Source organism: Cibotium barometz, chromosome 27 (genome assembly GCF_041138505.1).
Source record: "Cibotium barometz isolate CiBa-2024 chromosome 27, ASM4113850v1, whole genome shotgun sequence".
In the NCBI taxonomy this organism is placed as follows: domain Eukaryota; kingdom Viridiplantae; phylum Streptophyta; class Polypodiopsida; order Cyatheales; family Cibotiaceae; genus Cibotium; species Cibotium barometz.
This window is the reverse complement of record NC_141072.1, coordinates 31,723,453-31,739,483: the sequence shown is the minus strand read 5'-3', so window position 1 is coordinate 31,739,483 and position 16,031 is coordinate 31,723,453. Positions and strand designations below refer to the sequence as shown.

Below are 16,031 nucleotides of genomic sequence, written 5' to 3'. Positions count from 1 at the left end.
TGCATCTATGTGTATTGATATTTCATTCCCAAGTATAAGTTGTATATACACTTGATCAAGGTTGCTACATTACATATGTACAAATGAGGCTAAGGCTTCCAACATACCTTGGAAGAGCAAGGGTGAAAAATCGCTTGCCTGCCCATGACGAAAGCTTGGATGCCACCACCGTTGGCTTTTTGTTGGTGTACTTGATTGAGCTTTGGCCTTCCAGCTCACGAGTTGATATTACAATATGGCACACAAGGGGGTGTTGTGGGGCCATGGTGCTCCCTTTGAGCCTTGGGGTCTCTTTGATTAGTTTAGCAGTTAATCCATCATGTTTATGCTTAAGCATCACCCACCTTAGATTAGCTTAATCACTAGATTAATCTAAGATTACCAATCATGCACATGGTACCCATGATTCTCAACATGGTATCAAAGCCTTCCCTATCCCCACATCATTAGTTTCAACTTACATTAGCTTAATCACTTCACTAATCAACTTTATAGTCACTAATCATAAGCCTATCCATTTGCTCACCTTGTGGCCTAAATTTGTAGAGGTCCATTCTCTCAATCCATAGCTCCATTTGCTCACCTTGTGGCCTAAATTTGTAGAGGTCCATTCTCTCAATCCATAGCTCCATTTGACAAACCCTTCTAGGGAATTCTTGCTCACAACTAGGTGACCTCACGGTTCCAAGGAATCAGCCCGTTTTGTGGCCACGTAGAAGCAATTTAGTTGCCACTAGTCTTTTTGTCGATTATCCTTGTATGCTCCCAATTGGGTTAAGCCCTCTTAGGGCTAGCTTAGAAATGGTATAAGCTCCTCACAAACCAAGTCTGAGCAAGGTTCATCGACTGGAGTGAGCACAACAGTAGAAAAACCATTTTGCCCCTTCTGCTCGTTTTCACCCTTTTCGAAAAGATTTGAGCTGGTTTCTTGGCTCTATCCAAAGCTCCTCTCATCAACAGGAAGAAGTTAATGCCAAAAGCCCCATCAACGCTCTCACCATTGAGCTCAATGGAAGCCTCCAATATTCAACCATGTTAATTATTATGATTAGCACTTAATCACTATCATTAATAGTTAGTTAATAAAAATTAAGATTAATTAAAGTCAAAATTGGAAAATTAGAGTACGATTCCACTATGGGAAACCCTCTCTTGCATCAAAATCCATCTCATCCACTTGCATTACTCAGTTGAAGTGAGTTTTCATCGTACTTAGTTCATTTTTAGCACATAGTTTACATCTCACCTGCATCAGCCTTGAAATCATTATTACATGAAAAACTAGAGCACATTGCCAATCTTGTACGAGATGATTAGACACTGCTAGTGAAGCAAAACACAAGCTCACTGCTGCTGGTAAGATGTTATGGGCTACCGCACCTCCCAAGAGAGAACTCTACCCATTCACAATCAGAATAAGCAATAGACAACAACTATCATTGGGTACTTTACTAATGCTTTGAGCTCACATCCCTTGAGGCTCCAAAAGCTCGCTTTTGGAAGCTCTGCACCTCCAATCTCCACCTCCATGCTATCACCGCGAAGTCGCTCGCACCACAATACAAGGCAATCTTCCTCTCACCCTCCCACACACATGCATAGGCGAGGCACATGCACTAGAGTACTCTCTCTCTCTCTCTCTCTCTCTCTCTCTCTCTCTCTCTCTCTCTCTCTCTCTCTCTCTCTCTCTCTCTCTCTCTCTCTCTCTCTCTCTCTCTCTCTCTCGACGACAAAGCAAGAGCTCTCATAGCACAAAAGGGGGATCATGTAATTCCATTATGAGAAATTGCCTTATATACGAGTATACAACTGGCCCTTATTCACACTTGGGCACCCAAAACTTACTAACTAAGGCCTTGGGTGCTCAGTATCTCATAATGTACAATCTTATAGTGCCTTTACATAACACTTATTAATGTCCTCAAATGGAGGAGCATCTTTGTTAATCCAAAGTGGGATTAACATCCCCCCTACCTGATGTAGCTTCTGTCCTCTCATAACCTCTTACCTAGGTCGAAAGACCTGGTCGCGAACTCATGTCTGTAGAAGTTCCGATGGGACTGAAGCTTTTTAAGGGTTCTTCTAAATGCGGAGTGTGATGTCCAGAACCTGGTGTATACCATATCCTCAAATGTGACATACATGTAACTTGGTAGACACCTGAGGCGATGATAATAAAGCATCATGCCTCGTTTATTTGGGCCTCTATTCATATCGAAGCAAAGTTTCTTGGCATCAAATCTATCATACATTTCCTTTGGTTGATCGATAAAGCACTACAATCAACTTCATGCATCTGACGGCGGTAACTACTATGTCCGGATCTAGAATTCTTCACCAGGCCCGTATCCATGTGAGCATTTGCTGCCTTTGACTGTGATGTTGATGACAAAAACTTGAAGAAGTTGTATAACAAACATGAGAATCCCTTTTCTTTACTTCGTGGATCTGAAGTGGGGTGAGCCGTATTTTGATTGGCATGTAAAGTGGTTCCACTCTTTGTTTTGGTGAGGAGCATTGATACTGAAAACTGTACTCTGGCACTGTGAGTTACTCCTTATGCCAATCAGGCTATGCCAATCAGGCTGTATGCCAAAATCCTTGAGTTCGAGGTTAGTATCATTTATGTTATTGTTGTAGATCCTCCCCTTGTATGTACTAGTGTTGTTTATGCCATCTGCGAAAATAATAACTGATCATGAACGTTACCATGCAGATTTCCAGTAGATCAGCCAAATGTGGGTTGGCTAGTTTGGTGTCTCGTGCCACATTTTCCCACAAGGTCTCCTCTCCTCCCATTGTAGCCCTTCCAATTCAGGTATTGGGGCTTGTAGAGGATATCGTACATATGGTTGCCCCGTGACTCCATGGTACAGTACGAATCCAGCATGATTCTTTGTGTAGGCTAAAATAATGTAATTTGCATCAGCACTTTGAACATCAATTTAGGCTTCAAGAGGGGATTTCTTGCCCGAATGAAGCCCTCGTACTTTGCAACACAGCTAACATAGACTCAATAACATTTGTATCAGTAAAAGCTTGTATGTCATCTTGAGGGGGGAGATCACGTACCTCATCGAGCTGCCGTGGTGGTGGAGATAGAGTTGTTGTCGGCCACTCCTTGGGGGCGAGAGGGTTAGTGGGAATATGAACTAGGGTAGAAGAGTAGCGAGAGAAGATACAATCAGCCTTAGTTTTGTTAGTAGGAGATACACTAGGAAAGGGATTAAGTCGCTTACTAGAGATGAAAGTAAACACTAGGTAAGTAACAAATGTTGAGGATCCTAGTGTTTCGTCTTGTCCTTCTCCTAAATTGGGTGGGCTTGTTAGTTCTCATAAATTCTTGGAGGTCGAGGATTTCTTTTGTGGTTATATTGGGATATTCAATATGTTCTTTATCAAAATTATAAACCACAATGGTGAGCATTGCCTCCAGGTGTTTATGGATGTTTTTATATAGTTTTATAATACCATATGTATGATATAATGTTGTTTCAAAGAGATTTAGATGTTGATGAGTATTATAAACTTCAATCCACCGTTGGCTTATTACCCATTGGTAGCTCCGTGCAACAACTTCGTAGTTGGCCGATGCTAATGGTATATCATCTAGTATAAATAGGTTGAGTTTATTGACACTGTCATCTAGGATGGCCAATTGTTGTAGCATCCAACACCAACTACGAAGGTTGAGCACTATGGGGTGTAATGGGAAGAAGAAAATGTTGGCTGGGTTAGTAAGTACTACATCCCCTCTAAGGATTCCCATTACTAAGGTGGGATCTACATCTCTTTCCGTATTCTGATGTATAAGTGTTAGGTCTCCTAAACTGAGATCGTCGGTTAGGTTAATTTCATATTGAAGAAGAGAGAGGGTTAGTGTAGAAAAACAAAGTAAGAGTCTGAGGAGGGGCTCGAGGAGTCATTGGCAATGACCGAAGCTCGCTTGATGAATTGTCGTAGTTCATCGAGTTGATCATCCCTTTGAGGTCGTTGCTGGAGTGCGAGCCTTTTCTCTAGTTCCTAGATCTTGGAGTCTTTGTCGTTATAAGGAGTGCTAAGATGGCTACCTCACGTACCTCCTGAGTAGCCGCTAGCTCCATGTATCATCTTTCGGCTTCATTTTTGGCTATACTGTGGGTTGTGGTTTAAGCTTGAGTCTCGTTGACCTGCTGCTGCTGTAGGTGCTCTTGTGATAAGGCTTGGGTGCTGTGGAGTTGTTGGTTCACATGCTCAAGAACTTATTGGTGGCTTACCAACATTTGATCCATCACGTGTGTCTTGGTGCTGATAACCTCATTGAGGTATGTGAACTTCTCTGCATGTGCCTTATTCATCTGTTCTCTACTGGTCTGTAGGCTAGCCACCTTTTTTTGCAAGGCAACAAGTGCTTCCTTGAGCTCTTGGATCTGCTGAGTGCACCCTTCTTCTTTAGCTTGGAACATGGCGTGTGCTTCCCTTAACTGCTATGTGTGATGTACCTCTTTCTCCTTGGTGTTTGCCACTTCTTGCTGAAGTTAGTCTTTTTCTTGTTCTAATTGGGCCTTAAGCTCCTCATTTTCCTTGGTCGTGCGGACTATCATCTTGCTAATTAGCCTATTATGCACTTCCATCGTTGTTATCAGTGCATCTTGCTCTTCGGCAACCTTTAAACTTTTAATGATACCCTCCTTACGTGCGACGTCAGTGACATCATCTAATTGATCTTTAAGAGCTTGCACTTGTTTTGTTTTGTCTTTGAGCTGTTACATGTCAGTCATGCAGTAGATGAGTGGTGAGAGGGTGACAACGCCAGACTTTTTGTTCTTGATGACCAAATAGAGGAGTTGGAAGAGGCCTTGCCATCTGCTTCATGAAACTGATGTTGGGACCTTCCATGGTTTCTTCAAGAAAGGTATCTGCATCCTTAGGCATATTCATCTGATCTAGGAAGGAGCCTAGGCCTTTGGAGTCCAATCTTCTTCGTTTGTTGGGACTAGCGCTTTCTTCAGTTCTCTTGCACTTGTCCGCTTAGTGTTCCTCCTAAGCATCCTCAGGATGGGGCTAAAGTGGCTGCATTATTCTTTTTACCGACATCTACTTGTTTCTCCTGTGGGGCACCTATCTCATCTGAAGTGGAAAGATCCTGTAGGGTGAGAGGTTTTTGAATACAAGGGTGGCATGGCCCGTAGGTAGTATCGACTCTTGAGCTGCGGTCTTGGAGGGTAACTTCTTTGTAAAGCTCATGCTCTCCATTCCCAATTCTGGGTCAAGTTTGGTTCTACCTCTGGTTGTGCTTGCTATTCTTGGAGAGCCTGTTGTTGGACGAGGCAATGTCTTTTGCGACTTCTTCCTACAGTCACTTAGTCTCCTCTTCCACCTCCTATAGGCCTCATCTTTTTAGGTGTCCTTGGGTTCTTACCTTATTTGGCCCCCTTGGCAATGCCCTGTATAAGCTCCTTTGTCTCTTTAACACTAGCTTTCCTTGTTGAAGCTCTTCATGTATGTGTGTCGGTGGTTCCACGTCTCCTTGGGCGTGTGATATTTATGCTTCCTAAGTGTCTTGGGGTATGGCGATGTTGCCTACATGGCTTAGAACCTTCATGGTTTTGCACACTTTGGACTGGTGAGACCAGAGATAGTGCTTCATTTCCCTATAGATGTACCATGCCCAATCTTTGGATTTCTCCTCATGTACTTTGGCGATTCCATGGAGAGGGATCCTGTTGTACCTATCCACCAATTTCACTTGCATGAGAATCGACATCTATCGATAGGCTCTTTCATCTGCTTCCTCACATATGCTTCCTCTTTCATCTACTTCCTCACATATGTTCTCATACTCAGCCCCATTGGAATTATAAGAAACCTTCTTGAGCATGTCCTCCATGGGCATTTGATCTAGTGGGTGCACATGTGATGGAATGGGAGGGAGCAACTGTAGTGCATCTCTGATGATGGCTTCAGTGATGAGTACCTACTCTGTAGATCCATCTAGCTTTGTGTGAGTCCCCCTTTTTGTATTCTTGTTGTATGATTTGATAAATTCTACACATAGTGATGAGTTGATTGTCCGGGGAAGTACCTTTGGCATCTTTCCTAGCCCCACTTTTTCCAGCTTATAATGGACATCAATGTCTTCCAATATCTTTAGGCACTCAGGGCTGTGGTACCGAAAGATAACCTTCCCTTGATTTGTTTATATATTTTTCTGGAGCATTATCCCTTGTAGATCCTGGGCATATGGTCCCAGATAGGTCAACTTTGTGCCTCTTTGCCCCTACTTCTTTTTGGCGGGCGGCCGGTGATCTTGTAGCGCTAGCTTGGGTGGCTGTCGGTTCCCTTCACACTCTGGCTTGGAGGCTTCTAAGGATGCCATCTAAAGAGCATCAATCATTGTTGACTAGTAGGAGCTCACATCTCATGTGTTGGTTATTTTTGCATGTGCGTTAGTGATTTTCTAAGTGTTGGAGGATGATGGAAAGAGTATTATGAAAAGATGCAGGGAGGAAGAGAGCTCGAGCTCTTGCAAGCACACACACACTCACACAAACCCTAGAAGGGAACACACAAGATGAGAGGCTAAACATTGTTGGTCTTCTTCTTCTCAACAAAAGGGTTCTAACAAAAGATAAGGATAATACAACATAAGTACTAAAGTACTATGTACATCCGCCGGTCCATAATGTGAACACGCTAAGTGAGTGATCTGGCAAGATAAGTATGACATAACTCAATGGTGGACTAGTAGCTAGTGTAGTCCAGTTGTAGAATCACTAGCGAGGATCTATCATGTTAGCATCCTACCAAACATGCCAGTGATGTACGTGGCATAAACAGTCACCTTGGCATATCATAAGTGTCAGCTCGTGTTGAGCTTCACATGTCAACACTCCCCCTCAAGCTCAACTCCATCTCTAGGACTCCAGGTATAGTCCAGAATCTACGAAGCTTCTCTACTCCTAGGGCTTTTGTGAAAATGTTAGCCACCTGCTCCTCTATGCTAACATACATGAGATCAATGTCTCCTACTACTACGACCCTGTCTCTGATGAAGTGATAGTGGACCTCTATGGGCTTGGTCTGCACATGAAAAATCGGGTTCCTCGCCAACTATATACTGCTAAGGTTGTCACAATAGATGACAACCTGTCTATTAACCTGCAGCCCCAAATCACCAAGTAGCTTGCGCAACCAAGCTACCTCACATGCTGCCATTGTAGCATCCCTATACTTTGCCTCTATACTTGACAAGGCAACTGTTTGCTACTCCTTGCTGCTCCATGTTACAACACCACTCCCAAAGGAGAACATAAATCCACTGGTAGATCTCCTATCTGCAATACTACCAGCCTAATCTACATCGGTGTATCTAAACACCTGCAACTCTGTACTAGCCTCATAAAAGAGACCAGACTTCACATAGCGCAATGTGCACCTCACCCCATCCAAATGGGGCTTCCGAGGAACCTACATAAACTAACTCTACAATCCAACTGTATAGTTCAAATCGGGCCTGGTGATCGTCGTGTAGATCAAGCTACCCTCTATCTTCCTATACATAGTGGGGTTCTCGAAAATCTCACCCGCAACTACACTCAACTTGCCATTTGAATCTAATGGCATAGAAATTGGCTTACGACTAGCCATACTATATTTGGACAACATGTCCAATGCATACTGCTGCTGTGACAACCATATGCCTTTGGCCGTCCAAATAACCTCAATGCCAAGAAAGTACCTCAACTCACCCAAATCTTTCATGTCAAATTTCTGCTTAAGGAGACATTTCATACTCTTAACTTCCTTTCCACCATCAACCCAACAATCAAGTCATCCACATAGATTGTGATGGACCACAAGACCCTTATCACTCTTCTGCACATAGAGTGAATGGTCAGCATCTGCCACATGAAAGCCAATGGTGATAAGATATTGTGCTATCTTATCATGCCATGCTCTCGGTACCTGTTTCAAGCCATATAAAGCTTTTCGCAACTTGCATACAAAATCAGGGTGACCCACATCTGCATAACCTCATATACACTTCTTCTTGTAAATCACCATGCAAGAATGCATTCTTAATATCCATTTGCTGTAAAACCCATCCTCAACTCTCACGGTTACCATCTTGGCTACAGGGCTAAACGTCTCTTCATAACCAATGCCATAAGTTTGAGCATAACTTTTGGCAACCAATCTTGCTTTATACCTGCTAATAATTCCATTTGAGTTGTGCTTTATTTTGTATACCCACTTGCATCCAATAGCCTTCTTGTCCTCAAGCAATGGCACCAATTCCGAAGTCTCATTTGCATCCAATGCAGCCATTTCTTCATCCATGGCTTTCTCCCAATTTAAATTCCCAACAGCTTCTTCAAAATATGTGGGTTCAACATCTTGCACAACTTTAGCCATATATGCATAATGATGAGCAACATAACCATCATATGTCAACCTATCAATAGGTTTTTTGAATGTCCCTGACCTGCATTGTCCATGATCACTACCTGGCATTTTTGTAGCTTCTCTTGCCTTTCTTACACTAGGTGTTCTAATAGCTGGAATCCCAAACTCATTATCAAGGCTCTACTCTGAGCCACTAGACTCTCCATCAACATAAGAATGCCTTGCAGAAATGTCAGGCATACCAAGAGGCTCACCAACCTTCTCTTTGCCTTTGTGTGATGTACCAACTGCATTTTTAGGACTGGTATTTTGACGCAACCTGCCATTCCATCATCTATCAATAGACCCAACACAAGAGAGCTCTCTAGGTCCACTCAATGATTGTGATTACTAACTTGTATTCTGTGAAATCGTATTTTTAGTTACATCAACCCTGATAGCATCTTTTTCCGTAAGCTACTCATTTCATCAAACACAACATCTCTACTTACCCTCAACTCACGTGTAGTAGGGTTATATCATCTGTATCCCTTTTTCTCAAGGGAATATCCAATAAACACACATTTTTTAGCCTTTGGATCTAGCTTCGTACGCAACTCATCTAACACATGCACATAGGCAACACATCCAAAAACTTTCAAGTGAGACAAATCAGGTTTCTTGCCACACTGAATTTTTCCTTTGGTGTTACATCATGTATGGCTGCAGTAGGAGTTCTCTTCATGATATAAATTATTGTAGAAACAGCTTCAACCCAATAGCTATGCGGCATATTCTTCTCTATCATCAATGCTCGTGCTATCTCTGCAATGTGCGTGTTTTTCTACTCAACAAATCCATTTTTCTGCGGAGTGTATCTACATGTAATCTGTCTCTGAATGCCATTCTTTCGCAAGAAATCAAAAACTCATTGGAGAAGTACTCTTTCCCTCCATCTAACCTTAGACACTTCACATGCTTCCCTGTAAGCTTTTCAACCACCGTTACTCTGAAATTCTGAAAATGAGTGAAAACTTCACTCTTCTCCTTTATGAAATACACCCACACTTTCCTCGTGTGGTCATCAATGAATGTTACATAATACTTACAACCACACTCATGATTATGCCATCTGAGAGCCTGCCATCTTTGAGATCTACGCAGATAGATGGAACCGGATGTAATTGCTTGGAGAAGGGTGCAAAAGGATGCTTGCACCTTTTCGAATATCACGAATTTTATATATCTTACAAATTTTAATATTTCAACACTTGTCCACTTATAGACTCACTCGTTTATAGAGTATAGATAGATAGAGGCAAAAAACAATGCTTGAGCCAATGGTGTTGCTTTCATTTTTTGGCCTTTGCCGCTTCATCCCACAAAGAAAAGAAGAGCTCCACATAGCGGCTCCCAAGCATCATCTTGTCGCTAGACATTACTTGCTTAGACTAACTAGGTCCATCAAATTTAGCATATGAGTAGCACGGCCATCTGAGTGGATAACAAAATGGATGTCCTCATCCTTGGGGTCAAAATCCTTGACGACATCCTTCTTCTTGGATGCTGAAAAAGGAAGACCCCTAAGTTTTAGAACACCCATATGCTCCGTGGATCGAACATTCTCTTACAATTGCAAACAGAACTAAAAATGTGCTGCTCTCCTCCTCAACCGAACCATCTTTGAAAAAAGCAAGGTTTTGCTATAAAACAAAGTATTTACTTATTCCATTTTCTCTCAATATAAACTACCTTTCAAATATTAGGGATAATCATTGATTTACTATGCCATTTGGTAAGATCGTCAATATTTGCCAATGAGACAAGGCTAGGGGAAAGATAGGTTCATCTAAGCCTAAAACTTGTTCAATTTTGCAAAAAAAAACCTCCTTAATTTTTAAAGTTCTAATTAAAATAAGATTAAAATGCGAAAATTACAGTTTGCTCTCTTCGATGCATGGTGAAAAGGATTGATGTAAGGCAAGGTAAAAATAGTTCCCCGAACACGATGAGGTGATAGCTCAAGTGATGAACGCATCAACATGAAAAGCGTGTTTCCCGTAGTTGACATGTCCCATCCCGAAACAGCGCTCCCAGCTTCCTTAGAAAATAGCCTGCCAAGGGCCATGCCTAGTGACTTGGTAGTTGAGAAAGAGCATGAACAATCATTCCATTTTCATCAATCCCATGGGAAGCACATACATCAAATGCTGAAGATAAGATCTGTACATAAACCATGGAATTTCAAAAACAAAACCTAACAACAATCTGTTGTGCACAAAGGCACACGATAGGTGGAAATAGAGGTGAACGTGTGCACTCGAATATCAAAATAAGCACCTGCTTTTTGCATGTGTTTGCTGGAGCAAGATTTGTCCTCCAACATAATAACTAATTCCAGAATTGAGTGCCACAAACGCTAATAGATATTGGTATCTGCATACCTAAGGGTGGCATTCTGATCTATGGGGCTGCTCAAATACTTCAGACAGTCTAGACAACTACAATGTGCCTGGGCTACACAGAAGCGCTAACGTGCAAGGTCTAAGCCCACATTTGCTACTTTGAAGTGGTTGTTCCGCTTGATGCTGTGCTAGTGCCAAACCCTATCTGAGTATCCCCTACTCCCCTTGTCATCATATCATCAAAAGATCTCCTCTTTGTAGTAGATTCCTGCCCATTTGCGGTGCTTGAAACACAAACAGGGGTAGCCCTCTTGACACCTCGACCGACCACTCCCAGATGTGTCACTGGAGCAGCAGATGCTGACACAGATGGAGCATCAAAACCACCATTCCCGGCCTTTGCATGTAATGTGTTTCCACCATTGGTTTCTTGAGAAGCAAACTGTGCCGTTACACTGAAAACCTGTTTGATACTATCCACAGCCCCTGGGTAAGTCTCTTTCAAGGAGTCCAGAAGAGAGGGACCTGAAACCACCCCTTCAAGCTCCACAACCTGTACACAAAGCATCCTAATAAGTGAAAAACACAAATGAGATTCACAATTAACCTGTCAAGACACAGAGCTTTAAGTACCATGAAAGATGCAAGTATTTTAAGGCTCCACCTTGTCTCTTAAATCTTCAAGTAGCTGCTCGATCTCCTTGATTTCATCCTCCTGCTTTTCACAGGAGGAATTTTGAGTTGCTACAGATGCATTTGGTTGCAATGGAGGCTGTACTTCTCCAGGCAACTGCAAGCTCTCCTTTTGTGCATCAGTATATATTATTGATTTACCCTTGAAGTCTGCAGTCCCCTTAGCAACTGCCACTTCATTTCTCAGGCGCTTCAGACGAGCCTCACATACAGAGACTGCTTGTTGACAATACCTAAGAGCTTCTTTTGGCTTGTAGCCAAGTTGTAGAGCCAAGCTAAGTTTGAAGCATCTGCAAAGAAACTGTCAAGGAGGTTCTTGCATAGTGAACCCAAAATGGTCATTAAAAATTTTAAATCATGGAAATTTACATATATGAATTAAGTAGATAATGACACACATACTATACATACATAGATTCACATGCATACACACATTGGTAAAATGAGTTGAAACTTACAATTGTCTCAAAACTCAAGAAAACCCTCACGAAAAGGATACATTTCTGCAATTCCACGGTCATCAGGTTCAACAAGCCCTTCCATGATTTCCAATGCCCTTGAGTAGTCCCGAAAGCACATTTCAAAGTCCTCTGCATACCACAAAACTTTATAGAAACCAAGCTATGCCTCTACCACATGAATGCAAGGAATGTTATTTTCCAAACATAAAGGCAGTTTCTTAGATACACAACATGAGTAGGTAGCACAAGCCATTCCTCTCACTACACAAATTAAAAGAAAGAGCATGGAAAAACCACCTATAGCTAACAATGCATCCTTGCTAGCACACAAACAACTGCCACCAGCTTAAAGCTCCAATTACAGCACACGTACTCTGACGTGAAAGGGATATACCTGCTGAATTGCATGAAAATGCCAACAGCAAATACAGCATGTGCAAGCCAATAAAATGATCTAGAAGCCATGTATATTAAAGTGTAGGAATGGATGTAGATATTGCCTACCTCTTTCAAGACTAACGTCAGCCAAGGCAGTGATGACATCAACTTCCTCAATGGAATGGGAATGTTGCTTCTCATAAATGACCCTGGCAATATCTAGCATTTTCCATGCCATGTCTAAGTCCGACTCCTCTTCTTCCTCCAGATCTTCCTCTTCTTGCTCACCCTTCGTTTCTTCACCTGCTTCAGAAGAGAAACAATGCTAAAGCTCACATTATTTTCAAAAGCACTTCAATAATACACCGTCACCCCTGAATAACACAAGGATAGGACAGCTCCAACACGTTACATTCATGGGTCAGCAGAGATTGTATATAAAACAATTGAATTGGGCCCCAAGAAAACCATGAATACAATTCTCCTGCACCCACTTGTCACCATCACAATTTAAATTCTGTGCCTGCAGAGGTGAAGCGATTCCTTTTCTTTGCAAGACAACATCTGTGCAGAGAGCCGACCTGTCTCTCACGAAAGTCACAGGACTCTGCAGAATGCTGAGGTGTCCTTGCCTCCCTATGACTGTCGCGCTCAGTGAGAACAGTGGTCAGCTGCTCCCTGATACTTCAGAGGTGCACCCAAGCAAGCACATCATCACCATTAAGAAAGGGGGCAACAAACCTGCTTCCCTTGCCGCATCAGAAGACTGTTCAGTAGCTTCCTTCACTTCACCCAGTGGATCTGACTCACTCTGTGCTTTGTAAAGCAGTGCACACCCATATTTGTAGTAGGTGAATGCACATTCAATTGACAGATCTCCATGTTGAAGAGCCCTGGTGCATCCAAAGAAACGCACGTCATTACAGACTTCTTCAGGAAATTTCTACAGAGAGCCCATGGGGTAAAAATCAAAGTTTCTTGGCTGTACCAACTTTACAAATATCAAATAATCATATATGTATTGGAAGATACTGATAGACAAATGTAGCATTACAAAAGGTGAAACAACAATGAGTGAGTGAGCACGTCGGTGTGATTATCTTCTCCTTCCCTCTGAGTGCAACACCGGGGACGGATTGGAGTGCGGAGTCGGTGTCAACCACTCTTACGGGCCTGGGTGTCAACCACTCTTACGGGCAGGCCATAGAGCTCTCACATCATCTGCATGCTCTGTGTATCACCAGCATCCCAAGGAAACATTTCTGCAACTGCTAAAGGCACAATGTGTCAACGGCAATCCTGTGTAAAGGGAATATTGCTATGTTACCTCCTTTGATGCCAGGGGTAAAAGTGTTTCATTATTTGCCAACGGTTGGGTTTGCATGTGCACAGACATACGTTTCTGGTGAAGGCAATTTGGTCATGGCAGGCTGCTGGCGGCAAATCATGGGCGCCTTGCATGAGTGGTCATGACATTCAGAAATTTCCTCCACCCCACTCAGCTCGCCCTTCCCACCCCAGCTCAACGCTGCCGCCAATTCCAGCGTCAACAATGTCGAAGAGAAGCCTCTAACAGCTTCTCCCTTACTCTCTCTTGTTCTAGATAGAAGGAACGTTCTAAGGAGACCTGGTAGGCTCACAGGATGGTGAATTCTGATATACACGAATGCAAGGATGACACCCAAGTGACCGCACAGACTGACTAATGAAACAAATTTGCAGAAGTATATGAAAAATGCATTGCAAATTCCTTTCTTTCTGAGATGAGAACGGAGAAGAGCATGACAGAAATGTAAGTTTGTATGACCTGATTTCCAAGGCGCGGCTGAGAAGCTCGGTAGCTTGTTCGTAGTCACCGGAACGGAGGGCATCACGGCCCTCATCGAAAAGACGCTGCGCATCCTCCAGAGTTCCGACAACAGAAGATCCATTTCCGGCATCGTCTGCAGGCTCGGGTGATGCGCAGGCCGGCTCTTTCTCTCCTTCAGGCAATGTGCAGACCAGCTGCTTCTCTGCTTCCGGCAGAGAAGCGTCGACGGGCGGTGCGTCGGCAGCGACGGCCGGAGCTCCGGCGGGCTCTTCCGACGCAAGATTAGTTTCCTCACCGGAGGCCATGGCGGTGGTGAAGTGTAGGCTTAGGGCTCAGCGTTAGGGCGTGGGTTATGGCTTCACGTGAGGCTGCAGACAGAAAGCTTAGGATCAGGGTTTCAAGAGACAGAGTAGGGTACGCAACAACAGGGGTACTGTCCTCTCGACTGATGTTAGGGTTTCAGTGAGAAGGGCGGGAAATGTTTTCCCTCCACAATAGAATTTCACGAGAGAGAGAGAGAGAGAGAGAGAGAGAGAGAGACGTTAGAGCTGTGTCACACGATATATTACACAGCTTCCACAAAACATCTAAAAATCAGTCACACAAGAGCAAACATGGAAAATTGACCATTAATAAGTTTTTGCTCAGTTTTATGTATTTTGTTTGAAAGTGAAGCAGGAGGTTCATATTTTTAGGGAGCTCCTACCAAGAGAATCCTTACTTTTCCTACCTTTTCTTTGCTTTTTGTCAGAGAGATTTTGAAGCATCAAGGTCACAAGATGGGTACACATCTCATTTTGTACTCGTAAAAATAGAAGCTTCAAAGGGTTGGTGTGATGCAGATCTTAGAACATATGTAAGAAGCTCGCTCTAAAATGGTAGCTACCAACAAGTCATCAAGTTGGGACCTTGTCACTCCACTTGGCATTGTGGATGAGTTGGGTTGTTTTAAGAATGCATCCCTAAGTGGGTTTGCTATGCAGCCTGGACTCGGGAGCCTTTTAATAAAAGACTCGTTACCTTTGCTCTCTATTTGAAACCATTTCACACGTGTGCACACACACAGATTCTATATTTGATGGTTTGCAAAACAAAGAGCTACATAGCTTTATAGTGTATGCCCCTCTTTCTCTATTTAGAACTCTTGTAGAGGAGAGTGTGAGTTCTATATTTAATGGATCGAGAGAGAGAGAGAGAGAGAGTCTTCTATCACATTTAACAAAAAGAATAAAATGAACTAGATGCAAGGGCTACTATGGTTGCCCAAAAAAAGGGAAAGGGGTGGAAGTGAGGATGGGTGCGCGCGCAACGCGCGTGTGTGTGAGAGAGAGAGAGAGAGAGAGAGAGAGAAAGAGAGGGGGGGAGAGAGAGAGAGACAGAGACAGAGAGAGAGAGATTGCATGTGTGTGTGTGTGTGTGTGTGTGTGTGTGTGTGTGTGTGTGTGTGAGAGAGAGAGAGAGAGAGAGAGCATGAGTGAGTGAGTGAGTGAGTGTGTGTGTGAGATATATATATATATGTATATTATTATTATTGTGGAAAAATATTGAACAATATCTTTATCTTACCTTTTACATGAATTCCATTCTATTTAGAGCAACCTTGAGCCACAATAACTTGAGATGGCCTTGGCTCTCCTCTTGAAGGCTAATAGCAAGGTCCCATGGACTCGTGATGTTAGCAAAAAGCTAGTGTCTTAGCAAAATACCATAGTTCCTTGCACCCATTTTATTGCGAGTGGAAGTGATGTTTCCGGCCAAAGGATATCAATTTTCATCCTAACATCTCCAGCGAAACTTTTCATACTCTCTTGTACCCATTTTATTGCGAGTGGAAGTGATGTTTCCGGCCAAAGGATACCAATTTTCATCCCAGCATCTCCACGTAAACTTTTCTGAGACCATGTGACCCTTGTTGTT

General features: G+C 42.9%; 1 protein-coding gene across 2 annotated transcripts; it reads right to left on the bottom strand.

The window, feature by feature from the left end:
• Positions 1–10,527: 10,527 nt before the first annotated feature.
• On the bottom strand, positions 10,528–14,559 carry LOC147623285 (uncharacterized). 2 transcript variants are annotated; one of them, XM_086821397.1, is made up of 6 exons: positions 14,112–14,559; positions 13,046–13,197; positions 12,431–12,610; positions 11,965–12,055; positions 11,437–11,755; positions 10,528–11,325 (listed from the first exon to the last, which is right to left on the bottom strand). In XM_086821397.1, exons 1-6 carry the CDS (start codon positions 14,417–14,419, stop codon positions 10,927–10,929), a joined length of 1,449 nt encoding a protein of 482 aa, XP_086677523.1. In that variant the 5' UTR covers positions 14,420–14,559; the 3' UTR covers positions 10,528–10,926. The 2 variants fall into 2 exon arrangements, with proteins under 2 accessions (XP_086677523.1, XP_086677524.1); XM_086821398.1 differs by having other exon boundaries at positions 12,431–12,607.
• Between the last annotated feature and the right edge of the window lie 1,472 nt (positions 14,560–16,031).